At 45.4% G+C, this 27,533-nt stretch overlaps 1 protein-coding gene across 6 annotated transcripts in view; it reads right to left on the bottom strand.

Moving 5' to 3' along the window:
• Window positions 1-20,450: 20,450 nt before the first annotated feature.
• Window positions 20,451-27,533, bottom strand: part of AUTS2 (activator of transcription and developmental regulator AUTS2) — a 1,132,479-nt gene continuing 1,125,396 nt past the window's right edge. For all 6 annotated transcript variants that reach the window (XM_036310217.1, XM_036310212.1, XM_036310213.1 and 3 more), the window contains 3 exons: window positions 27,157-27,240; window positions 25,827-26,049; window positions 20,451-23,557 (listed from right to left, as the gene is read on the bottom strand). In XM_036310217.1, the coding sequence (XP_036166110.1) occupies window positions 22,309-23,557; window positions 25,827-26,049; window positions 27,157-27,240 (1,556 nt within the window). In that variant the 3' untranslated portion in view covers window positions 20,451-22,308. The remainder of the gene's footprint in view (window positions 23,558-25,826; window positions 26,050-27,156; window positions 27,241-27,533) is intronic.

Genomic DNA, 27,533 nt, shown 5'->3' with positions numbered 1-27,533 from the left:
TGCTTACTCTTGGCTTTTCTTATTGCTCTCTTTCTAATTCTTTAAGTTGTAGGGTTAGATAATTTATTACCAGTTTTTCTTGGTTTTGAGGTAGGCCTGTAGGGCTATGAACTTTCCTCTCAGGACTGCTTTCATTGTGTACCATAGATTTTGGACTATTGTGTTTTCATTGTCATTTGTTTCTAGGATGTATTTTTATTTCTTCTTTTATCTCTTTGGTAACACAATCATTGTTTAATAGCATGCTATTTGGCCTCCAAGTACTTGATTTTTTTATTATAGTTGATTTCGAATTTTATGCCACTGTGATCTGAGAAGATGCTTAATATGATTTCAGTCTTCTTGAATTTGAAGAGATTTTGCCTGTGTCCCAATATGTGGTCTATTTTTGAAAATGTCCTGTGTGCACTTGAGAAGAATGTATATTCTGTAGCTTTGGGGTGAAATGTTCTGAAGATGTCAATTAGTTCTATCTGATCTAGTGAGTAATTTAGGATTGCTGTTTCTTCGCTGAGTTTTTGTTTAGAGGATTTATCCGGTGGTGTCAATGGGGTATTAAAGTCCCCTCTATAATTGTATTGCTGTAGATCTCTCCCTTGATATCGTCCCGAAGTTTTTTTTTTTATGTATTTGGATGCTCCTGATTGGGTGCATATATGTTTATCAGAGTTATATATTCTTGTTGAATTGCTACCTGTAGTATTATGAAGTGGCCCTCCTTATCTCTTGTTATGGCCTTCACTTTGAGGTCTATTTTGTCAGATATAAGTATTGCTACTCCAGCTTTTTTTTTTTTCCATTTCTATTTGCCTGAATTATATTTTTCCATCCCTTCACCATCAGTCTGTGTGAGTCCTTTGTTCTGAAGTGGGTCTCTTGTAAACAGCATATAGTTAGGTCATGTCTTTATCCATTCAGCTACCCTGTGTCTTTTGATTGGAGCATTTAATTCATTTATGTTTAAGGTTATTATTGATAGGTACTTGTTTGTTACCATTTTTATTCTTTATGCCTGTGTTCCTTCTTCACTTTCTATTTCTTCTTTTTGCAGCAGTCCCTTTAGCATTTCTTGCATTGCTGGCTTGGTGGTAATAAACTCCCTTAGCCTCTTTTTGTCTATGAAGCTCCTGATTTCACCTTCAATTTTGAATGATAGCCTTGCTGGGTATAGTATTCTTGGATTCAGTCCCTTGCACCACTTTATATATTTCACTTCATTCCCTTCTGGCCTGATGTGTTTCTGTTGAGAAATCAATTGATAGTCTAAAGTGAGATTTCTTGTAGGTAACTTTCTGTCTCTCTGGCAGCCTTTAAGATTCTTATTTTGTCATTGATGTTTGCCAACTTAATTATGATGTGTCTTGGTGTTGGTCTTTTTGGGTTCATCTTGGTTGGGACTCTGTGTGCTTCTTGGACTTGTGTGACTTTTTTCTTACCCAGATCAGGGAAGTTTTCTGTCATTATTTCTTTAAACAGGTTTTCTATTCCTTCCTCAGCTTCCTCTCCTTTTGGCACCCCTATTATGTGGATGTTGTTTTGTTTTCTGTTGTCTCAAAGTTCCCTTATGCTCTCCTCCTACCTTTTAATTATTTTTCTGGTTGCTGCTCTGCTTGGGTGTTTTTTTTATACCTTTTCTTCTAACTCGCTGATTCAGTCATCAGCTTCTTCTAGTCTACTGTTGAAACCTTCCAGGGTGTTCTTTAATGCAGGTATGTCATTCTTCATTTTCTCTTGATTCTTACACATGTTGGTGAATTTGTCTTCCATCCTTTTTAGCATCCTTATAACCATTGCTCTGAATTCTTTCTCTGACAAATTGCTTGCCTCCGTTTCATTTATTTTCTTTTCTGGTGAGCTCTCCTTTTCTTTTGTATGGGGGTTGTTTCTTTGTCTCCCTATTTTTGCTCTTCCTTTGTGATTGTTTCTAGGTATTAGATAAAACTGCTATGCCACTCAGATTTTTTAAGTTTGTCTTATATAGTAGATGCTTTATGGGACCCAGTAATGCAGTCTCTCAGGTCTTCTGGGCTGGGTATTCTAGGGATGCCCCCTACTTGACCCATTTGGGTTCCCTTGATGTAGTTGGGTCTTCAGTGTTATTGTCCCGTTCATGGATGGAGTCTCCTCTCAGGGTGTCTAGTTATGTGGCTCACTGTCTACCATGTTGTGCCAACCACTATGGAGGTGTTGACCGAACAGCACAAATACAACTTGACAAGACACGACACAAAGGGAACAAAACACAAAAGTATACACAGCACTGATAACCCCAATAAAAGTGACCACCAAAGAAAAGAGAATTAGGAGAGAGAAAATAGAGCCAAAATGATATGGAGAAAAGAAAAAAAGGTAAGAGAAAAAAAAATATGGGAAGAAAACACCACAAAACAAACAAATAAACCAAAAAATGCAAACAACAAATACCCAGAAAAAGGGAGGGACAGAATCTGTAGAGGCAGAACTTATATACAGAAAGTAAGGTTAAGGAATTGGGTGAAAAGGAGAAGGACCATGGTTCAGTGTAGAGGAGGTAGAAAGAGAATGAGTGGATAAGAAGAACAGAAAAATAAATAAGATTAAAAATTTTTAAATTAATTAATTCACTTATTTTTGGAAAAGGAGAATAAAGGAGAGAGCAGATAGGCTTGATTTTAATGAGTGAAACTAATTAAACAATTAGAAGAAGACAGGAAGAGAGGAGAGGGAAAACAAAGCATAAACAATTGACTAGCGAAGAGAAAAGATGTATCATTGCCAAATATGTTCTATACAGTATGCTCCCTTTTTGTTTTGTTGATGGTTTCTTTTGCTGTGCAGAAGCTTTTTATTTTGATGTAGTCCCATTTGTTTATTTTCTCCTTAGTTTCCTTTTTCTTAGGAGATGTATCTGTAAACATATTGCTATGAGAGATGTCTGAGATTTTGCTGCCTATGGTTTCTTCTAGGATTTTTGTGATTTAATGACTTACATTTAAGTCTTTTATCCATTTTGAGTTTATTCTTGTGCATGGTGTAAATGGTGGTCTAGTTTCATTATTATTATTATTTTTTTGCCTTTGTCCAATTTTCCCACACCATTTATTGAAGAGACTGTCTTGACTTGATTGTATGCTCTTGCCTCCTTTGTCAAATATTAATTGAATGTAATGACTTGGGTCGATTTCTGTGTCTCTGGTTTTTGTTTTTTGTTTGTTGTGTGTGTGTGTGTGTGTGTGTGTGTGTGTGTGTGTGTGTGTGTTGTCTGTTCTTTTCCATTGACCTATATGCCTGTTCTTGTACCAGTATCAGGCTGTTTTGATTACAATGGCTCTGTAGTATAACTTGACATCTAATACTGTGATTCCTCCAACTTTGTTTCTCTTTCTCAAAATTGCTGCAGCTATTCGGGTCTTTTTTTCTTTTTTATTCCATATAAATTTTTGGAGTATTTGTTCTAGCTCTGTGAAATATGCCATTGGTATTTTAATAGGGACTGCATTGAATCTGTAGATTGCCTTGGGTATATGGACATTTTAATGATGTTGATTCTACAATCCATGAATATGATATAGTCTTCCACTTGTTTATATCTTTTTCTATCTCTTTTTTCAATGTCCTGGAGTTTTCCGAGTACGGTTATTTTGCCTCCTTAGTTAAGTTTATTCCTGTCTTAATTCTTTTGTTGCAATGGTAAATGGGATTGTTTATTTAGTTTCTCTTCCTGAGAATTAATTTCTGGTGTGTAAAAAAGGTATCAATTTTTGGCTGTAGGTTTGTCATATATGGCCTTTATCATGTTGAGATATGCTCCCTCTATTCCCACTTTGCTGAGAATTTTTATCAAAAGTGGCTGTTGCATTTTGTTGAGTGCTTTTTCTGCATCTATTGATATAATCATGTGATTTTTGTCTTTAATTTGTTTATGTTTTATCATGTTTATTGATTTGTGAATATTGTCCCAGCCTTGCATCCCTGGAATAAATCCCACTTGGTCATGGTGTATGATCCTTTTAATATATTTCTGGATGCAATTTGCTAATATTTTGTTGAGGATTTTAGCATCTATGCAGGGATATTGGCCTGTAATTCTCTTTCTTTGTAGTGTTTTGGGTTTTTTTAAAAAATATATCTTTATTGATTTCAGAGAGGAAGGGAGAGGGAGAGAGAGATAGAAATATCAGTGATGAGAGAGGATCATTGATTGGCTGCCTCCTGCACGTCCCCCACTGGGGATCAAGCCCACAACCCAGGCATGTGCCCTTGACCGGAATCAAACCTGGGACCCTTTAGTCCGCAGGCTGATGCTCTATCCTCTGAGCCAAACCAGCCAGGGCTCTTTGTAGTGTTTTTATCTGGCTTGGGAATTAGGATAATGCTGGCCTTATAAAAAGAGTTTGGAAGTGTTTCTTCTTCTTGCATCTTCTGAAATAGTTTGAGGAGTATAGGTGTTAGTTTTTCTTTGAATGTCTGGTAAAATGCCCCCGTGAAGTCATCCAGACCTGGGCTTTTGTTTGCTGGGATTTTTTTTTGGATTTTTTTTATTACTGCATGTATTTCATCAGTTGTTATTGGCCTATTAGGTTTTCTGATTCTTCCTGATTCAGTTTTGGGGATTATATTTTTCTAGGAATTTGTCCATTTCATCCATTTTGTTGGAATAGAGTTGTTCATTGTATTTTCTTACAATCCTTTGTATTTCTGTGGTGTCGGTGGTTACTTCTCCACTTTCGTTTCTTATTTTATTTACTAGTAGCCCGGTGTATGAAATTCGGGCATATTAAAAGGGAATTAATTGCCCTAACCGATTTGGCTCAGTGGATAGAGCATCGGCCTGTGGACTCAAGGGTCCTGGGTTCAATTCCAGTCAAGGGCATGTACTTTGGTTGCGGGCACATCCCCAGTGGGGAGTGTGCAGGAGGCAGCTGATTGATGTTTCTCTCTCATAGATGTTTCTAACTCTCTATCCCTCTCCCTTCCTCTCTGTAAAAAATCAATAAATATATATTTTTTAAAAAGGAATTAATTAGCAGAGATATTTTAACATTGCTATTTGCCCTTTCTCTATAATAGAAATGTGAGAGATGAAAGGAAATTAGTAAAATGTATATGAAAATAATATATAAATTTATTAATAAATAAACAGTAACAAAAGGATATAACAACAAAGGCATGATATAAAAATGACAAAAACATGATATGGAAACAACAAAAACATGATATAAAAACAACAGTGATGCAAACAATGACTGATAAAGTGATTAAACTTATTCTAATATCTCCCTGTACACCACATTAAGAGTGAAAACACTTTCAGAGTGCTTGACTAATTTCCCTTGTGATGAAGTACTTAGAACTTTAACTGTAACATCACATACTCTTCAAACTCGAGAGAAAGCAACATATAACTGACCATGTGCAAAAACGGGTTCAGGTAGGAACATGCCTACTCTGTCTAGAGTTTGTCCTTGTGATTTTTTAATAGTCATCACAAATGCTGGCATCACGGGAAACCGTCGTCGAATCAATTTAAATGGGAGGCCAGTGTCAGATGGGGACAAGTTAATTCTTGGAATCAGAACAACCTCTCCCTCTGCAGATCCTGTTAATACTTCAGCTTCGATAATGTTAGGTCGTAATCTTTTGATAATAAATCTGGTACCATTACAAAGACCCCATTTACTATTGAGATTTCTCAATAGCATGGTGATTGTACCCACTTTCAATTTTAATTTATGACACGGCATTCCCGAAGGAGTAATACTATTCAGAAATTCGATGGGGAAATTTTCCTTTGTTTCTTTGTTATGGGGTGGGGCCACAACATTAGTAACAAAGAAACAGAATTAAAATTTTATTGTGGGGAGTCACTATAGTGTTTTGGACAGGTTCAAGCCTTGCGCTGATGAGAGGGCACAGTCCTCTCATTGCCACGTGCAAGTCCCAGCTTGGAGGGCAGGGCCCTCCCAGCACAATTATAACCAACAGCTGTAGTTGTAAGCTTGAACCTATGGTCCAAACACGTGGCCCCTCGTGCCTGAGTATTGTAGGCTTGATAGAGTTCAGGTGCATGTAGTTGAGTAGGATTGAAACCCAGGAGAATGTTTGTAAACATCTTGGTCACGCCCTTACTTTGCCTTGTAGCATCTGCTATAAAATAAAGGCATGGCTGTGGGCATGGTCGCTGTCTCTCAGAGAAGCAGCATCCCACTGAGACCCGGCTTTCATTCTCTTGTCTGTCTTTTCTAAGCCTTTCAGCCGCCCCCATCAGGTTCACCCCGTGCTGGCGAGGCACACTTTAGAAAGAGCTGCCTCCACACTCCCAGGGCGGGTTCCTGCCTCAAACCCCGCCCTTACAGGAAACAGCTCAGGGAAACAGCTTGGGGGAGGGCGCAGCTGTTGCCAAGACAACCCTTGTAGGACTGACTTCCTTTGGCTCGTCATGGCTGTTCATCTGTATGTGATGAACACCACCCATGGTTTTTATATAAGTAGATTTGTGTCTTCTCTTTTTGTTTCTTGATGAGTCTGACTAATGGTTTATCAACTTTGTTTATACCTTCAAAGAACCAGCTCTTGGTTTCATTAATTTGTTGTATTTTTTAAGTCTCTGTGTTATTTATTTCTGCTCTAATCTTTATTATTTCCTTCCTTCTACTTACTCTAGGCTTTTCTTGTTCTCTTTCTACTTCTTTAAGTTGTAGGATTAAATAGTTTATTGCTGATTTTTCTTTTTCTTCTTTTTTTTTTTTTTTTTGAGGTAGGCCTGTAGTGCTATGAACTTCCCTCTCAGGACTGTTTTTGGTTTGTCCCAGAGATATGGGGTTGTTATGTGTTCATTTTCATTTGTTTCCAGGAATTTTTTCTTTCTTTCTTGATCTCATTGGTAACCCATTCATTGTTTAACAACATGCTATTTAGCCTCCATGTGTTTGAATGTTTTTGGATGTTTTTACTGTAGTTGGTTTTTAATTTCATTTCACTGTGATCTAAGAAGATGCTTGATATGATTTCAATCTTCTTGAACTCGTAGAGGCTTGTTTTGTGTCCTAACATGTGGTCTATCTTTGTGAATGATCCATGTGCACTTGAGCAGAATGTATATTCTGATCCTTTGGGGTGAAATGTTCTATAAATGTCAATTAAATCCATCTGATCCAGTGTGTCTTTTCGACTCTCTATTTCCTTGTTAAGTTTTTGTCTGGAAGATCTATCCAGTGAAGTCAGTGGAGTGTTAAAGTTCCCTACTATTATTCTGTTGTTGTCGGTCTCTCCATTTAAGTCCTCTAGAAGTTTTTTTAAAAATATATGTATTTAGTTGCTCCTATGTTGTGTGCATATATTTACCAGGGTCATATCCTCTTGTTGGATAGATCCCTTTAATATTATGTAGTGACATTTGTTGTCTCTTGGGATGGCCTTCATTTTAAAGTCTATTTTGTTGGATATGAGTATTGTGACTCCAGTTTTGTTTTGTTTTTCTATCCCTTCTCTCTCATCCTGTGTGTGTCTTTGTTCTCAGGTGAGTCTCTTGAAGACAGTGAATAGTTAGTTGGGTCATGTTTTTGTATCCATTCAGCTACCCTATGCCTTTTGATTGGAGCATTTAATCCATTTACATTTAAGGTTATTATTGACAGGTACTTATTTATTGCATTTTAATTATGTGTGGCTAGGTTTCTCTTTCTGTTTATTCTCATTACAACATTGCCTTTAGCATTTCTTGTAATGCAGGCTTGGTGGTGATATACTCCTTTAGCCTTTTTTTTTGCGGGGGTGGGGGTTGGGGTGGGGTCTGGGAAGCTCTTTATTTGACGGTCTATTTTGAATGATAGCCTTGCTGGATACAGTAATCTTGGTTTCAGATCCTTGCTTTCCATTGCCTTGAGTACTTCATGCCATTCCCTTTTGGCCTGTAGGGTTTCTGATGAGAAATCAGGTGTTAGCCTTATGGGAACTCCTTTATAGGTAACAGATTGGTTTTCTCTTGCTGCCTTTAAGATTCTTTGTCCTTAATTTTGGGCATTTTTAATTATGATGTGCCTGGGTGTGGACCTAGTTGGGTTCTTCTTGCATGGGGTTCTCTGTGCCTCCTGAACTTGTGTGACTTTTTTCTTTACCAGGTTAGGGAAGTTTTCTGCCATTATTTCTTCAAACATATTCTCTGTTTCTCCCATTCTGCTTCTTCTGGCACATCTGCTATTCTAATATTGTTAAGTTTCATGTTGTCCCACAGCTCCCTTAAGCTGTCCTCCTGGTTTTTAATTTTTTTTCTTTTTGATTCTCTGATTGAGTGATATTTTCCACCCTATCTTCTAATTCATTGATTCAATCATCAGCTTCCCCTAATCTGCTGTGTTCCTTCCAATGTGTTTTTTATTTGTGTTATGTCATTTTTTATTTCAGACTGTTCTTTTTCATAGTTACTATATCTTTTTTCATGCTGTTGAGCATCTTTACCATCATTACTCTGAACTCTGTTTCAGATGAATTTCTTATCTTGGCTTCATTTATCTCTTCTTCTGGAGAATTCTGTAGTTTTTTCATTTGGGGATTGTTTCTTTGTCTCCTCATTTTGGCTGTCTGTTTGGGTTTGTGACTATGTATTAGGTAGATCCTCTATGCCTCTCAATATCTAGTGCAGGACAGTCTTAAAAGCTGTTTCTGACTAATTAGATCAGGCAAAGACTCAAAACCTCCAGAAACTGCCTCTGCCTACAGACTGATAGAATTCCAACTAGAATCCCCCCCGCCCCCCCGCCCATCATCCTCAGGTGTGGTGAGAATTTTTTTTCAACAGGGTGGGGCAGTTGCTTCTTCCAGGAGGCTAATTGTCATTTTTAGTCTCTTAAGTGGCCTCAGGGCAAGGTGTTTTACAATAGGTGTGTCAATTGCCTTTCCCCCAGGCAGCACAAATGTCTATGTGGGAAAGATGTTCTCTGCTGCATGAGGGAATGACTCAGCCCAGGAAACTGCCTTCTGAGCTCTAACCCCCCAAGTTCCAAATCCTGGTTTCTGTTCTCACAGCTCCAGTCCACTTCACCCTCCCTCTGCTGGAACACAAGGTGGGTGGCTCCATAGGCAATTCTTTTTTAAATTAAATCTTTATTGTTCAGATTATTACAGTTGTTCCTCTTTTTTCCCCCAATAGCTCTCCTCCACCCAGTTCCCACCCAACCCTCTGCCCTTACCCCTCCCACTGTCCTCATCCATAGGTGTATGATTTTTGTCCAGTCTCTTCCTGCACCCCCACACCCCTTCCCCCCCAAGAATTGTCAGTCCACTACCTTTCCATGCCCCTGGTTCTATTATATTCACCAGTTTACTCTGTTCATCATATTTTTTATTCACTTGATTTTTAGATTCACTTGTTGATAGGTATGTATTTGCTGTTCATAATTTTTATCTTTACCTTTTTCTTCTTCCTCTTCTTAAAGAATACCTTTCAGCATTTCATATAATGCTGGTTTGGTGGTGATGAACTCCTTTAGCTTTTTCTTATCTGTGAAGCTCTTTATCTGACCTTCAATTCTGAATGATAGCTTTGCTGGATAAAGTAATCTTGGTTGTAGGTTCTTGGTATTCATCACTTTGAATATTTCTTGCCACTCTCTTCTGGCCTGCATAGTTTCTGTTGAGAAATTAGCTGACAGTCGTATGGGTAATCCCTTGTAGGTAACTGACTTTTTTTCTCTTGCTGCTTTTAAGATTCTCTCTTTGTCTTTTGCTCTTGGCATTTTAATTATGATGTGTCTTGGTGTGGTCCTCTTTGGATTCCTTTTGTTTGGGGTTCTCTGTGCTTCCTGGACTTGTAAGTCCATTTCTTTCACCAGGTGGGGGAAGTTTTCTGTCATTATTTCTTCAAATAGGTTTTCAATATCTTGCTCTCTCTCTTCTTCTGGCACCCCCATAATTCGGATGTTGGTATGCTTGAAGTTGTCCCAGAGGCTCCTTACACTATCTTCATATTTTTGGATTCTTTTTTCTTTTTGCTTTTCCAGTTGGGTATTTTTTGTTTCTTCGTATTTCAAATCTTTGACTTGATTCTTGGGATCCTCTTGTCTGCTGTTGGATCTCTGTATATTATTCTTCATTTCAGTCAGTGAATACTTAATTTCTAGTTGGTATTTTTTCATATCCTCCAGGGTCTCACTAAATTTATCGGCAGTTTCCAGAAAATTCTTGAAAAGCCTTATAACCGTAGTTTTGAACTCTATATCCAGTCGTTTGCTTTCCTCCATTTCTGTCATTTGTGACCTGTTTCTTTGTCTCCGCATTTTTTATGCTTCCCTGTGTTGGTAGAGTGGCTTTGTGTGCTAGGTGTCCTATAGGGCCCAGTGGCTCAGCCTCCCCAATTACCTGAGGTGGACACTCTTGGTGCACCCCTTTGTGGGCTTTGTGCACAGTCTTGTTGTAGTTAAGCCTTGATTGTTGTAGTTATCACTGGGAGGAATTGACCTCTAGGCCAATTGGCTGTGAGAATCAGCTGTGTCTGCAGTGGGAGAACTTCTGTGCTGAAGACACCCTTCTGGGGCAAGACTTGCTTCAGTGGGGCTTTGGTGCTCACTGAGTCTGCCCCCTGAGTGTGTCCCTTATGGATCTGAGGAGTTGTAATTTGGATGGTCCCACTCTGACCACTGGGTACACTGGCTCTTGGATCTAAGGAGGTGCTAACTTAGCCTCTGCCTGAGGCTACCCAGCAGGAGCTACTAAGAGATCTGCAGATTCCCCTTCCTTTTTGGGGGTTTGGAGGTGCCCAGATGAGGCCCAGCTGTGAAGCAATGCAAGCTGCTGTGGGGCCTTGGGTTTTCTCTTGGAAGTTCTGGGTCTGTCTGGCCCAGCTGCAATTTGTTAGGTAATTTTCAGATTGCAAAGGGCCAGGGCATTCATATGCAAAAGCCTCTGCCACAGCTTGGGTAGGGCGGGGTCTCAGGGAATCAACAGGGCGGAGCAAGCAGTTATGGCTGATCCTCAGTCCTGCCCTAAGGGGCCCCGCATCTCAGTGTCCCACAGTAATCGCTGCAAGCATCTCTGAGGGAAAGCCGCCCTCGAGTTCTGAGGTCTGCCTGCTGCCAGACAGTCCAGTTTCTCCCTGTATGAGTCCTGGGTCCCCAGAGACTTCCCGGAACCGGAGTTCAGAGCAGTCGGGAGCTTGTGACTCCCTCCCAGTTCAAAAAGACAGCCGCGTCCTCGGGTGCCAGCCCCTTTCCGCTTGAGCTCGAGCCTCCGTACCTCTGCACTTTACTTCCACACCTCCTCTGGTTCTCAGTGTGCTTTTCTCTTTCCTTCTAGTTGTAGAATTTCCACTCAGCCAGCCTTCCTGTGGTTCTGGATGATGTCCTTTTTGTCTTTTCATTGTATTTTTGAAGTTGTTGTGGGAGGCAGCAATTTCTGGTGTTTACCTATGCCGCCATCTTGGTGTAGTCCCCCTCCATAGGCAATTTTGAGCATTGGCCCTTTAAGAGGGTGTCTGAATTTTCAACCGTCATTCCTTGGCAGATAGCAAACCCAATGCTTTACACCACCAGATATTATGTAGGTATCCTTGTCAGTCAGAGAGGGGGTGCTCTCTGCCGGGGGGACTCAGCTTGGGGATTAGATCCCATAGTTATCAGTGGCAACCCCCCACAGCCGAGATATCTCTCCAGGACTTCAGTTGCTGTCTGTAGGTGCCTGGCCAGCCCTTTCGCACCTCCGCCTCTCCTACTAGTCTCTATTGCCAGCGGTTCTCAGCCTGTGGGTCGCAACCCCTTTGGGGGTCGAACAACCCTTTCACAGGGGTTGCCTAAGACCATCGGCCTAAGACCAATACATATATAATTACATATTATTTTGTGATTAATCGCTATGCTTTAATTATGTTCAATTTGTAACAATAAAATTGAGGGTCACCACAACATGAGAAACTGTATTAAAGGGTCGCAGCATTAGGAAGGTTGAGAACCACTGCTCTATGCGGTCTCCACTTTCGGTCCTTGGGTATCAGGTTTCTCTCCTGCGAGTTTTCTGTTGATTATTCAGAAAGTTTTTCTGTATTTTAGTTGTAATTCCAATTTGTTCCTGGAAGCATGTCCGTGCAGCATCTACTTACTCTGCAGCCATTTTTAATCTACTGCTGTGTAATTTTTAAGCTGGAAAGGGACGGCTTTGAAAAGACCATGGGTATAAACATTGATAAAAGCCATTCTTCTCTATTTATTCTACATCAACTAGGGTTTATGCTTTATTAATGTGGTTGCTTTGTTATTTAGTCCACAATATTCATCATTATTGTTTCTATATTTTGAATTTTTGCCTTTAACATTATTGAGCATCCCTCACTGTTTAAAGATTTCTTCTGGCGTTTTTTTTTTCCTTTCATGAGTTCCACTTTTGCATTTTCTGATTATGTGTCAGTGCTGACTTGAGTTCATTCTCAATGGCCTACAGCAGGGATTAGCGAACTGTGGCTCACAGGCCAGACATGGCCCACCGTCTGTTTCCGTAAAGCCTTCTGTAAACCGTCTGGCGTTGTCATTTATGTATTGCCTGCTGTGGCTGCTTCATGCTACAGTAGCTGAGCTGAGTAGCTATGACAAAAACCCCACGGCCCACAAAAACAAAAATACTTACCATCTGGCCCTTCACAGAAAAAATTCACTGCTCCTGGTCTAACGGATTAAAAAATAAAATGCAATCTTTCTTAAGTGCACAAAATTTGAATGTTTCCATCAAGAGAGTCAATTAAAGAAAATATTTACAATTAAAATTTATTTTGCACATTTGCAATTACTCGTACATATTCAAAATTCTCTTAAAAGTAGAAATCAAAAGATAAATGTTAATGAATGAATATCAAAGTTTCATATAAAATTATTTAAATAATGCTATTTTAAATAGTCGCAGGGATTGTACAGCACAGGGAATATAGTCAAAAATACTGTATGGTGCCAGGTGGGTACTTGAAATATTGGGGGAATACTTTGTAAAGCATATGATTATCTAACCACTATGCTGTACACCTGCAACTAATATAAGATAATACTGAATATAAACTATAATGGAAAAATAAAATTAAAAAAATATATAATGGTTAGCAATCCTAGTATTTGTTGTCAGTGTAAAGAATCATTATTGTGCTTCATCCTTGTTACATCTGGTCTTACATATATAGACATTTAAGGATAATAATAAGCATTTATTATTTCCAAATGGCCCTCAGTTGCCTCATGCAGAATGATGTGAATAGTTTGCTAAGTTGTGAGCCTCGTGTTAGAACAGCAAGAAAAGTGAGGAATTGGAAGCTCCACAAGAGGGAGGCAGCCCTGCGTCATGCAGGCAGATACTATATCAGCGCTGTCCCGGGGGAAGGGTTTGACCAGTCAGTGGTTTTTTCTTTTCGTGAAGCATTCCCACCACTCCAGTCCTGCCTGCTGTCTGGGCGGAGGCGGCCTGCAGTGCTGGCTGGCACTACCCACAAACTTGGTGGTGCCCAGAAGCTGCCACCTTTTGTCTTGAGGACACAGTGCAAGAGATGTGGAGAGCGTGTGCCTGGGGCTGGAGTAAGCCCTAAGGGAGGACGCTGAGGGGTGGCTGTTACACTGCCCTGCTGCACACCGACTCCCAAGTGGCAGAGCTGGCCACGCTGTTTAATAAATGTGTGTGTCCAGATAAAAGGCTCCCTTGCCCGAGTCTACAGGCGGGGCCAGGCTCCAGAAGAGACCCTGACTTTGAGCAGTGGGGTTTTGACATTAGTTAGGAAAGCCCTGGCTCCTTCTGTGGAACCGACGGGGGCCAGGACATGTAGCAACAGGACATGGCAGAACCCCAGCTCCAGCCCTTTGCCTCCAGCTGAACGTTTCTGATTTGAACAGAGCGGTTCTTGCTACCCAGGGAGGTGGGGCTGGGGTCTTGCCTTGTTGCTCTCCAGGACTGAGGGCTCACAGGGGCCACAGCTGGTGTCCAGGCAGCTTCGCGGAGGCCAGGTCCCATCTGAAACGCCAGCCTGAGGGATCCGGCACCACAGCCACCCGGGACAGTGGGGCGCAGGCATGACTTCCAGGCCTTAGGCCCATTGCCTGCAGGGACATTGTGTGGTTCACTCTCACTGAATTTGGCCCAGGCATGGGGCGGCCAGGGGTACATTTCACCAAGATTGAGCTTTAGCCGAGGGTGAGTGGTTCCACAAAGCAAGAGAGAGCATGGAGGTTGGGATGTCTATGGGGGAGTGCTTATGACCTTGCACCCACTGTGGGGTGAGGGGAGTGGCGGTGGTGCTGAGTCCCAAGGAGGCTGGGTGCATAGGTGGCAGCAGGCGACTGTGGGGCTGGGGTTCTCAAGGGAAGAACAGCAAAACCTGGGCTCTGGTGCAGCACCTGACCTGAGATTAGGGAGGTGCTGAGGTACTGATGGTGCCAGGACCGGAGGAGGGACCACAGAGTGAGGGCTGTGCCAGAAGTGCTACTGGGGAGGATGGCAGTGAGCCGGGGACATCTCAGGGGCTGAATGGTCTGTTTGGGTTTGTGACTATGTATTAGGTAGACCCTCTATGCCTCAGATGATTGCCACCAGGTGTTAGGGCATTTGGGGAGTGTTCTAAAGGAAGATGACCTTTGCCCCCCTCAGGCCATAACAAGAAAATGTCCCTCCCCGCCCCCCATTTCAGAGAGCTGCCCATGGGGAGCAGGAGGGTAGTGAAGGTCTGGAGAAGAGCAGATGGAAAAGGGGGGTTGTGCTAAGGACTGACCAGGATGCGAGGAGGATGGGAATGGAGGGGAAGGAAAGGGGTGCCGAGAGCCTGAAGGACAGGAGATTAGCATTTAAAGGCGCCATGAAATTAGAACTGAGGTCAAAGGTGGAGGGTGGGATGAGGCTGAGTTGGGAGGGGGACCCATGGAGCCTGCAGGTATAGGGAAGGAGGCAGGAGAGGGAGCAACACGCTTGCGCCCCCTGGTGGTGGCAGCCTGCAGAGGGGCCACAGATGCAGGGGGAGCCGGAATGGGACTGTCTGGTCCACTGGCCTCTGGAGAGGTGATGAGACTGCAGGGCTGATACCACTATGTTTAAGCTCAGGGATGTCTGAGTGGGGCTGGAGCCGGAAATGAAACGCCTGTGGATGGCAGGTCTGTGGCACCACCAGGGTTTGACTTCATGTGTGAGTGGAATCTACCCTCACGACACCCAGTTCATCTTCCTGAAACATTATTCACAGAAACAGGTGGTTCCCAGTTGCTCCTAGGATGAAGTTTACAGTCCTAGCAAGCAAGACCATTAGTACCAGACCCCAAAGACCTGTCCAGATTCGGCTTTCGTGCTCCTTCCTGGGAATTCCTCTCAAAGATGACTCACGTGGTCTTGTTCTTATCTTTCCTTCCATGAACATTGCCAAAGAAAATGCTATTTTTGTCTTGGTTAACCTGTCACCTTCTTTTTTTATGCAGACTCCTTTTATTTTATTTATTTTTTTAAAATTTTGTTTTATTGCTTAAAGTATTACAAAGAGTATTACATATGTCTCCACCCCCCCCCCCCCCCACCACTTGACATTCCCCCGGCCTCCCCTACCCCCCGGTGTCTTATGTCCATTGGTTATGCTTATATGCATGCATACAAGTCCTTCGGTTGATCTCTTATACCCCCCCTCCTGCCCCCCAACCCTCACCAGCCTTCCCACTGAATTTGTCACCCTCTTGTCTGCTCCTGGATGTAAGCCTACCAAGGAGAGAGGGGGCCTGGTCTTTTTGGCTCCAGCTGGAGCCTCAGCCCCTAGCGTGAGGTTAGCCAACGGGACACCCTCAATGTTTGTCAAATAGATGGCTGTCCATTTATTCTGCACCCACTAACGTACTCATGGACTCTGGCTGCTACTGGGTGTGTGAAGTACAGCAAAGGCATCCTTGCTGCATTATTAGCCGGTGAAGATCGTCGGGTTGGGTACAATTCCAGGGAAGAATGCTGGTTTTTACTTCTCTGGATGTCACTCTACCACCTGGAACTTTAACAAGTTTAGTTCCACTTTACAAATGAGATGGGAGAATACTGTTTTCAACAACTTTTATACTAAGCATCATGCATCCACAGTCACAAACTGCTCATCAACATCTGCCCAGCATTTACGGGAGCCGTGTGGACAGTGCCACATGGGATGCTGGGAGGCGGCTGCAGGCAGCTCAGGGCACATGGCCCCTCAGAACATGGGCTCAGTGGGGCCACGATTCTGGTCTGCCTACATAAAATTTCAGTATTGTAAAATAATTCTGGCCCAAATACAACAAGTTGTTGGGCTGCTTTGGGCCACACAAGCCACCAATTAAAAAAAAGATCTTAGATGTACAGACTTGGATTAATCACAGTTCTTGGTTCATGGCATATTCTCATCGTTAAGCCATGAATGAAACTGTTCTCTTGTTTCATTCATTCACTCACTCACTCATTCATTCAATCCAGGCCATCAGTTTGCAGCCTCTGGAATATATGTGGTGCTATGCCCAAGTGCATGTTAAATGTTCCTGCAATTCCTGTTTATGTGGCTAATTAACTCAGCAAGCCTCCTCAGCAGCAACACAGGGCCATGGTTGTGGCGTCGGTTCGGGGAGAGGGTCTGTATCTAGGTTATGCATTTGAACACGGGCCAATTACTTCATCTCTCTGGGCCTCATTTTCCTCACTTTCCCAATGGGGTTATACCCTGTAAGGTCTTTGAAACGTTAAGAAAGATAATCCATATTAAAAGCTTGGTGCATGCAAAAGGCACCCAGTTAACACTGGCTACTACTATCTTCATGGTACAGAGAGGCAGAGGGAGACCCCTCGGGCCATGTCACAGTGTTAGTGATCCATGAATTAGTGTCCACGCAGCAGCGAGGAATCAGGATGGACCTGGAAGCAGAAAACGACCTCCTGGCTCAAACGCGTGACAACCTCTCTGCGATCCAGCAGGATCCTGGGTTGGGCTAGCGGGTGGAGAACTGTTTCTCCAGGGAGTCAGCTCATTAAACCACTGATCACTGGGCTGCACCCTTAGTGTCAGATTTAGGAGCTGGAGGGAGGTGTTGAGACGTGCACTTCTCACACGTTCCCAGGGGCCACACTTTGAGAACCACCAAACCAAGCAATTAACTCTGATGAGGGACAAGGGGCAGTCAGGGGAAGCTTCCTGGGGTGAAGGTCATTGGGGCAAGCCTGCTTGCAGGATGACAAAGAGAAAGCAGAGGGAACCAGGACCCAGAGGTGTGCGAGTGCCCAGTGTGTGCTGGGAAAGGCAGGTGATGAGGCTGACAGGTGTCCAGGCACCACAGGTGCAGGCGGCACAGTGTGAAGGGTGGTCAGGGAGGGATCAGGTGAGAGAACAGGGACATGTCGTGGGACAAGAGCAGGCGCCAGCGGGATCTTCCGCCCAGGGGAGCCTCACCCCCTTTAAAGTCTGGGCCTTTCTTCTGTGACACTGTTTTCAAGCTAGAGATCGAGACCCATGATTTCCAAGGACACCAAATGAAGTAGTGGGTGCAATCAGCATAAAAAAAATGAACCAGAAGAGAATAGAATCTTAAAAATCCAGAGCCCCCACATCTCGCCGGTAACAATGCACAGAACAAGGGTCTTGTTTCATTACATCTGTTTCAGGTGTGTGTGCAGATGGGTCCTGCATCAGGACGCCCATGCATTACAGTCAAGGTTGGACAACCAGGGCTCCATGCAGCCTTCTGTTCACCCACCCAGCCCCAGTGGCTCTATCTGCCGGGCACACACCCATTCAGGCCTCTGGAGCTATGGAACCCGGACAGGAGAGGCTGAGAGGAGGTGGAGGACAGTTACACCCGAGGTTTCCAAAGAGGGAGGGCTGAGCTGAAATGGGCAGAGACTTTACGGAGGTGCTTGAATGTGACCTTCCAGGTGGCTCAGGTTCTGACGCCAGGGCTGCTGAGAAGAGGGAAGAGACTCCTCAAGCAAAGGCAGGTACGAAGTTGCCAAAAAGCACTGGGAATGAATGGTCAGGGTGAGAGAAGGCAAATAAAATTTCAAGAAGCAGCCCAAGGCCCAACGGAGATACAAAGGCCAAACAGCTTGGAGAGGCCTCCAATATCCAGTGACAAATCCAGTGAGAGCTGAGGAAGCCGAGGCCTGTCTGCCCAGCACCTGCCTGGGACAGGGCCACAGGCCCGGGCGGTGTCAGTGCTGTTCCGGGCCTGCCAGACCCAACCCCCGGCTGGGAGGCGGAACTCCAGGGGACCTGTCAGGCCTCAGGAACCTTTCCGGGCAGAATAGTAGGTCAGACCCAGACCGACAATACTTCAGGTTCCACAGACTGACCCTGCCTTACGCCCCTCCCCCCAGGTGAGCAACTGAGCCCCCGAGTTAGAAACCCTGGAAGCACCAACCCCACACCTTCTGGTTCTACCGAATGTCAGCAAATGATCGTCAAGAATTTTCCTGACACTGTGATTGCGACCGAGTTTGCAAAAATAAGTAAGGAAATACGTAGTTCTTTTCTCTTTTGTGGGGGTGGTTCTCTATGCAGCCTGCAATTTTCATCGGCCCTAGGACGGCACACGCCAAACCCATCCGCGCCGATGACCTGCATGTTTTCAGGTCTTGTTAGGCTCTGATGGTCTCGTTTCACACACTAAGCAGCAGCTCTCGGGGGTGGGGAGGGGGGGGTTCTGCGTTTTGTTCAAGGTCACCGAGTGGAAGGCCCCAGGGTGGCCTTGGGCTCCTGCCTGCTGCTTCAAGGTCTACCGGGCGTCCAGCAGTTCAGATGCGACACAAAAACTCACCTTGTGTTTGTGGTGGCGCCAAAGGAAGCCATTTCGCAGTGTGGATTTGTGTTTGATGGTCTAATTTTTTATCTGATAAATTGCCCTGTTCTATTGAGAGGATACTTCCATGTCTAGGAAACTGCTCAGAAATTCATAGGGGGAAAAATGATGGCAAACTTTAAAAAAGAGCATGTGTAAAAGCCCGTCACTGTTGTCCTCTTTCCTTCAACGGGCTGAATGCCACCAAGGCTGAATTTTTCAGTATGGACACAGAGGTGGGGGGCACTGCAAGATTCCTACACTTCTTTCTATGCTACATTCGTATCTGTAACATCAACAGCCACATCTTATTTCCTCTCACCCACCTTGATTGAGGCAGAAAAAGGATAAACAGCAAATGCTGTTGCGAATATCCTTCCAAAATGGTAATTATTGCATCATTATGTCGCTATTTTACTTGTCATGTACCATTAGAAGGTAACAAGATCATTGTCAGTCAAAGGCTGTGGAGATAATTAGAGCATCTATAGGTTAGCAGGGAATCAGATTGGTGCTGGTGCCCATCAATGCCGAGGAGCTGAACATAATTAGAGGGGAAATATGCAAAGGATTAGGCGAATCAAGCCCCCGGGATTAAATACCGTGACTGATTTTGAGAGCTGACTCTGCCATGTCCTGACATTGCAGATGGCGGCATGAAAGGAGGTGTACAACACAAGGCAGTGAAGTCTGCCAGAGACAGTGAACCAATAGTCACGGTGAGTGTCGGAAGGTCCGAGAATTGCCTGATTTGGGAAAATAGTGTTTATCAGGTTTTCCGATCCACTAGTTTTTCTTCAAGCTATTTCCTCTGGTCTGAGAGTCAGGTACTAACACATAAAAGGGAAACTGAGTGAAGTGGGTGTTATCCAAGCAGTCCCTGCTCTACCCGCCATCAACTTTCCAAGCCAGCAAGGCGGTTGCCTCACCCAGAAGCCTTTCCCACGTCCCACTCACCCATGTGGAGCCACAGGTGCCCAGGGCACCCTCACATCACAAGTCCCGGCTCCTGGATCCCACCCCCTTTCACTTCTAACATCCACTCAGCAGCCACCCATGTCCCGCTAACCTGGACTGCTTTCCTTTTTCTCCAGTCAGATACAAACACCAATCCAAAATATGCAGAGTCTATATATCCAAACAGAAGCCTCATCAGGCTGACACAGTAAAATTTAATAATTTCTCCATCTTAGAAAAAAACATAAAACCAATTTGAGGATGAGGCAGAAATCTGCAAACTGATGAGGGATGTGCCATGTCATTCAACAAGACACAGAAAAAAGTCAACAAGGGAAAAAATATCTATAAGGTATCAACACCAGAGTCCCCAGGTGAAATGCAAAGGGACAGGCACACAGACTGTGGTCAGAGGCCCGATACCCGGTTTGTCACCAATGCAGAGAGAGCAAACGCTGAGCAGGCCTACTTGCTAACCTGGCCTACACAGGCTCACCTACAGTCCGGAAGTACCTTCCCCAAAGCAGTCTTTTGTTTAAAACATAACAAAAAAAGTTCTACAACTTTTATGGGGCCCGAACGGCTACAGAAACTAGCAGGTGGATGCCTCGGTGGGGCAGCCAGTGTGCGGGGCAGCCTCCGCTGTCACTCGGCTGGGCCCAGGGAGGGTCAGAGCCAGGGCTTGCGGGCAGGGCTCCTCCCTGAGGCCGGACGGCCAGCTCACACAGACAAGCAGCTGAAAGCTTCGTTCACATTTTTTAATAACATGGCACAGTTTACATTACACAAGAAGGCTCCGCCGCTGAGAACATGCTGAAGTCAGTCGCTTCACTTTTCTGTTCACATAGGGTCTAGAAAGGACTTTATTACATACAGGAGAAACAGCAAAAGGTCCGAATAGAACAATCTCTTTACAATACTGAAGCTACCACTACAGTTCCAGTGTACATATTCCTTGGATTCTTTTTCCTTTTTAGTTGTTGTCTTTAAAAAAAAAAAAAAAAAAAAAGCCAAAAAAAAACCACTGCACAACATCTGGAGTTCACAAAATTCTGAAGCTCACAACTAAACCTTCAGTTTACTACTAAAATAGATCTCTCTGCTTATTAGAAACAATGGTCTGTAGTTAACTTTTTCTCTCCAAAAACAGGATAACAACGTCAGATAGCACTTTAATATACTAGAAGACCAATGGAACTAATTTTATTTCGTACATATATTTTACAGTCCAGTAGACAAGATATATTGTATTTCTCTGCTAGTAAAGTCATATTCTCTCCAAATATGTAGACAAGAGGCTTAATGTATTATAAAAGTATTATGAGGAGACATTAAGATTGATGCAAACTTAAAAACACACGCACACACAGGACTTTGCTCAGCCACCTTCCACCCTCGGAAACGCTCCGCTCCGTGGCTCTGCGAGGCCGCTCCCAGACTTTATCACTGACTAGAATACAGGGAGTCACATTAGGAAATGTGCCCTTTTGATCTGTTGGTTACTGAATAGTGAAAACATATCCATCATCTGAGAAAACTCAAAGCTTTCTTTCAGGATCTGTTTGGGTGTGACTGAATCTCATTACAAAACAAGGAAGTGTGTACGGGTAGGAAATGGGACACACTAAAAAAACGCATGGTTCCCACATGAGGTATGTGTGAAATCACATGACTGATGGTGGTGAGATGCTGGCAACCTGTTCGTGCCCCCTGATTTTGGCATCTGACCACTCCTGGCCTCCCCGGCACTGGCTGCTCATGGCCTCTGACCTCTCTGGGACCACACTCTGCCCCAGGAGCCCACAAGCAGCAACTTTAGAGCCAAAATTTCGGCCTGGGGTCCAATTTGCAAAAGAGGATGTTTCTCTATTTGAAAAAATAAGCAAGGAAAACAGAGTCCTATCACATAAGCGCTTGTTCAGGGAAAATATGACCTTAAGTATGTTGTAAATGGATCTGAAAAGGCTCCTTTGAGTTGGGCGGGCTTTTGTGAAAAGCCTGAACATTCATTGCATAGTTGAAGGGTTTAGCTGTCTCTAACAATACAGGGGAACACAGCCGCACGGACCGTGTTCACTGAGATTAAGTTTGCAAAGAGCACATTTTAAGAAGTATTAATGTATTATGTTACTTAATCTTTACCTATTTACATTTGTACAAAGTAAAGCTTTCATCTTACCCTTTTGCATATATGAACCCTTAGCTCATGAAGCAATCTTTTTTTACACAACTATGTACAAGGCCTTCCCTTCTCTGAAAGAGCGTGCACGGTGGCTCGTGCGGACTGCCGTCTGTTTTCTCCCCAATGAACACATCAGTGTGTGTTGTCATCTTCACTGTTTTGGTTCAAATCAAAAAGTTTTATACGAGAAACCAAAAGGGTTGGACACATGAGAACATATGACTTGGCTAAAATAGCTGAAAAATTTCAACATATAATATACAAAAACATTTCAAAATCTGCACTGAGTCTATACATTGTTTACAGGGAGAGCTGGGGCCCCTGCCCCCCAGTCCGTCAGGGACGCAGGCGCCCACTGGCTCCCTCCCCTCCGGGTCTGGCGCTGTTGGTGGGCCTCCTCTCCCGTGGCCTGTTCGCTCCTTATCGCGCTTCGATATCCTTCAGCGTGTGGGAAGGCGGCCTCTCCCTCATCTCTGCAGACAGAGGAGTAGTCCTTCTAGGGGAGACCGGGCGGCCCCCCAGGGTGGAGATGAGTGGGGGCGGCGCGCTCAGCGCGGCGGTGGGAGGGGTCTTGTTGAGGAGTCCGTTCTGGTGCCCCGCGGTGGGGCTGATTCGGGGGTAGTGCATGCTGGGGAGCCCCGGCGTGAGGAGGCTGGGGTGCGGCAGGTGTCCGTCCAGCGAGGCGGGGTGCACGGGGTGCAGCCGCGAGTGCTCGTAGTCCTCCCGGAGCATGTGCAGGCGCTCCCGCTCGTCCAGGTGCGCGCCCCGCTCGTGCTCCCGCCGCGGGTCCACGGACAGCGGGTGGTGGTGGTGGTGGTGATGGTGGTTGTAATCGTGGGGCTCCCTGTCCCTGAAGGAGCGGTCAGCTTCGTACAGCCGGGGGGTTGAGAGACGGTGGAGGGGGTCGTTCCTCAGCAGAAAGTCCCTGCCCAGCGGGTCTCTCCGGTGAATGTCAAGTTCTCGGTAGGGATCCCTCAGAGGGTCCCGAATGGGGTCCCAGTGGAAAGAAGGGTACGGGAACCGCTCTCCGCCCGGGATGGGGCTGATGCCCATGAAGGGCGTCATCATGCGAGTCCTGTCCAGGCTGCCGATGCTGTTCATGGGGTGAATGCCCGTCACCCCCACTGCCATGGGCATGGAGGCCAGGGGCCCCGGGTGCACGCTGGACGAGGAGTGGGGAGGCGGCGGCTCCGAGGACCGGTGGGTCTGCGCGGCCTCGGCGGGGAGGTCGTGGTCTTCCTTGCGCTCCTCCTTCACCTTGACCTCCGAGCTCTTCTTGGGGTTCTCGTAGGCCGGCTCGCTCTTGCGCTGCTCAGCCTCGCGGCTCGAAGTGCTGTTGGGCCTGGCGCCCTCCACGGCAGGGGTCCGCGCGTAGGGCGACGGCACCCGGGCCAGCTGCTTGGCCTCTTCGCCCACGGCTCGCCCCTCGTGGCCGTGGCCGTCCTTCTCGGGCAGGTGGCCCTCCTTTGCCTTGTGCTCCTCCGCGGTCAGGTCCTTGCGGGACTCCGAATGGTCCCTCTCCCTCTCTTTGGATTTGTCTTTCTCGCGAGCCTCAGTGTTCAGATGACCCCTGATCTGTTCAGAGGAGCCGCGGGTGTGTCCCAGGGTGCTCACCGGGAGGACAGGTGCTGGTGAAGGGTGGCTGGAGTGTCTCTTCTCCACACTTTCCCTGCAGGAGGAGGGAGACAGGAAGCAAGTGAAGTGGGCTTGTTGGCTGGCTAGGGCTGCCAATGACATGGTGTGAAAAGGGTGGCTTGGGGCTGGTTCCCACGGTCACCGTGGCAAAGCCAGCCACCTGATCTTACCTCATTGTAGAGGAAGCTCAATGGGGGTGAAGTGCTAGGGGTGAGGGTGAGTGGGGAGTCTCCAGGGAAAATCATTCTCTGTATGTAAGAGTCAGGGGCCTCATCAAGACCACAGAGGAAGAGTTTCAGAAAGCCAGGTGGCCCGTGGGTGAGTGACGGGCCACAATGCCCACTGGGCTGGACTCTCAGGAACAGATGGTGTTGAGAACAAAGTTTTGAGAGCCTAAAGGCAAATATGACCTTTCATCACTTTGTCACACACAGCCAGCGGGAGGAAGAGTTTAACGTGACAACTATGGGCATTTCTGTCTCCTGACAGCTGGTTTCAGAGTGAAAAACGCAGACCCAGAGCAATCTCCAAGATGTGGTACGTGAGGGGGTTGAAAGGAAACCACGATTTCAGGACTGTGGGGCTGCTAAAGGACTTTTGCACTAGGAAGGACAAGAAAGCCAACATCTGATGAGAAGATGGAGAACGCCAGTAGGACAAGCAGGTCCACAGACACAAAACCTCCTGGGGGAAATTGAGGACAATTTGAAAATCATCTATGAATGCAAATGTAAACGAATTCCAGAGGCCTGTCTTGGGTGGGGGCTGAAGAGTACTGGGCAGAGCATGCAAAGCAGTAGAACGACAATGAGGTAAAACTTGAAGAGGGAAGACTGAGAGTCTGGCAAGACTTAGGGGCCACCTAAGTCCCAGACAGACGCAGGGAGCATGGGGGACAAGCAGGATGCCACGCTGGCTCAGCAGGTGAGTGGCTGCAGTGGGAATTAAGGTTTCCCTAACAAAGTTTGTTTCTAGTGCACGTGCAAAGGCTAAGAAGAGCATCTTTGAAAGGTAAGATTGAAGAAGTACGTTTTATTAGGTTTCCTGACTTTAATCCAAGACAGCGGTCGCCAACCTTTGGGACCCCACGGACCACCGGTCGGTGACCGCGCTGAAGCAAGAGGCCATTTAACTCCATTAAGGAAAATGGGAAAGGTTTGCTGCCACACCTATTCTCTCTCCAGACAGCCTGTCTATGGAGACCTCCTGGTCAGGGCACGTCCACTCCAGGGGTGCCTCACCGTGGCTGTTTACAGCTCAGCACTGCCTGTTAGAAATGGTCCTCCCATTGGCCAAGAGGTTTTATCCTACTGCTTCGAAGGTAAATTTGTAAGAAAGAACTCAGTTATTAGCGTGATGGGCTATGATGAATATCTACTCGTCTGTCACTTTTAGAGCTGGCAAAGTTGAACTGTTTTAAATCACTAGGATACACACACATACATAACATATAGTTAGAGAAAAATGAAAGATTTGGACAAGATTTGAGTCCGAAGTACCAAAAGGAAACTGTTAGATATTTTCTGTCAAGCGTATCTTGTGTATTCCTTATTTAGTTGGTTCAAAATGAAAATAGCCTGAAGGGGAAAAAAAAGGGACACACTGTCAAGAATGCTTACGACATTCTTCCGAGAAAAAATAGCGTTTTCCTCTTTACGGCCAATTCTTTTATTAGGCCTGGGTTACCAAGTATAGAGGTACAAATGGTTAGTAAAAATTATCCACCGGCAAAACAAACCCAAACCAGTAATACTGCTTGTTGATGTTCCTCTAAATATAGGTTAGCAAACTTTTATTAGTCATCTGTGAGAGCTAAGGAGTTGAGTTTGAACAAAATTTAAGAAAAATATGATGAGGCAATGCAAACATGACTTTCTCAAAGAAAAAAAAAAAGAGAGAGAGAGAGAGAGAGGGAAAAAGAGAGAGAGAGACCTATGTATGGTTTAATGGACTGCACACACGGGAAAGCAAACATGGCGTGGATTCATGCTGTGTCTGGTCCAGAGCGCCACCTGGCTCTTGTGTAGGGGGAGAGCTATGTTCGGACACATCAGTGCTCGCAGGGACGGGAGGGTCTGCATGTGTAACTGCTCTGAGTGGGGACTCCCGCTCTGGTAGGGTTCTATTCTGCCACAATGCATTGTGGGGGTGGGGTGTGCGCTCTGGGGTGCCACGGCCTGGCTGTGTGAAGAGCTGAGGTTACCGGGGCAGCTGAAGCACAAGGCTGGGCAGGGAGGTGGGTGGCTGGTACTTGGCACAGAGCGGGCTACCCCGGCGGGATCGAGAGCGGTTTCTTTCCGTACCTTTCTTTGTCATCTTTACTAACAGATGCGTCTCGTTTATCTACATCTCTATCTCTGTCATGAGCTGCAGCGGACGCGCCACGCTCCAGCTCCCCTGGCTTCAGCCAGGGCGGAGGGGTCGGGAACGACGGAGGCGTTCGGTGCAGCCGGTTCCAGGGCTCGTGAGGGTTGCTAAAGTTCTGCACACTGGGGCCATCCTTGTGGCCGAACATTGAGTTGGGTGCTGAAATGGTGAAGTGGAGAACAAAAAGGTTTAAGAGAAATTATATAATCTGCTGTAATGAAGGTACTTACCAAAAAACTTTTAACAGCATTCAGAGTTAAAATGAATACATATTATTGGGAGCTGGAAAAGGAAAGGAGATTAACAAATTCATTAGAGGAACTTGTCCTACGCTGGAGAGGCAGCTCACAGCTTTTTTTTTTTTTTTAAACCAAAGGCAAAGTGAGGTGAGGGGGCAGATGAAAAAGGGCAGGGACCACGCAGATGTCGAGATGACCCAGTTACACAGATCCATGCATGCACAAGTCCCAGCATGCAGAGGGTACAGTGTGATAGGGTGACTTAACGAGTAACGCTCAATTCAGAGTAGAATTCAGGGCCATCCACTATCGACTGCAGTCCTGCTAATATGACTGCTACTCTTCCCACAACTTTAGCAAAGTGGTGTTACAGAGACAAGAGAGCGCATGACCTAAACACACACGGGTCTCCACGCTGGACGGGATGGTGATGGCTGCTTGCGCTGCATTCTATGTGTCTGTACCCGGAGACCGTGACGTATGGATGGCGAGAAAGAAAGCAGGTGAGTACGTGCTACCCAGTGGCTAACTGATGTCTAGCAGGTGCTGCAACTCTCTTCCTGTGTGAGACAGACTTTCTAGCCGTAGAAAACTAGCTGACCCTCCCAGATTATGGAGCAAGAAATGTTTCCAGGTCTTCACTCCCCTGAGCCTGCTGTTTTCCTGCTATTCTTCATCGAGCTTTTTCAAACCCACCAATGCCAAAGGCAAGATGAAGTTTGTTTTCCCCGCTAGTGGGAGCTGTGCCTAAAGCCTGGGGGACAGAGATGGAATGTAGATGAAATATGAATTTAAGCAAACTTTTTGGAGTTCAATTAACTACATCATCTTTCCTGACCCTCAGTGACGTGTACTAACAGTAGGTTATCCTTGAAAAGTTGGTTTTGATGTAAATGCACACGTATGCCTAACTCCATTGTTCAGACCTGATTTCGCAATGATAAAACCTCAATTTATTTCCCAAGGGCTTCGTTTCTTTTTATCTGGAAAGGCCGTAGACAGATTTTAAAAAGTTAGAGGTACTCACTAACTGAAGGATTTCCAAGTCCCCCGAAGGCATTGCCACCAACTGCTGCCAGGCCGGTGAACGTAGACGGCCGGTTGAAAGGCTCTGCAGACGAGAGTGGGGAGGAGGACAGGCTGCGTGAGCCTCTGCACTCAGACCTGCTCTGTCCTTCTACCAGGTCATGCGAAGGTTCCCATCGCACCTGACGTAGGCGCTGTGTGCATCCTGCCCCAGTTCTCTTGCGGGGGCAGTGGGAGCGGGGTGGGGAACGTTACTCAAGCCTCATGTTCTAAGATGCCTCCTGCTGCCTCCCCCGCCCCCAGCCCGGGGGCCTGCGCTATAGGCTCTAAGGGAACAGAAGTGAGATGACATCTTAGAGTAAATCGAGGATGAAATTC

Source organism: Myotis myotis, unplaced genomic scaffold (genome assembly GCF_014108235.1).
Source record: "Myotis myotis isolate mMyoMyo1 unplaced genomic scaffold, mMyoMyo1.p scaffold_m19_p_5, whole genome shotgun sequence".
Taxonomy (NCBI): Eukaryota; Metazoa; Chordata; class Mammalia; order Chiroptera; family Vespertilionidae; genus Myotis; species Myotis myotis.
The sequence above is the reverse complement of the archived record's forward strand: the minus strand, read 5'-3'. Positions and strand labels throughout refer to the sequence as shown.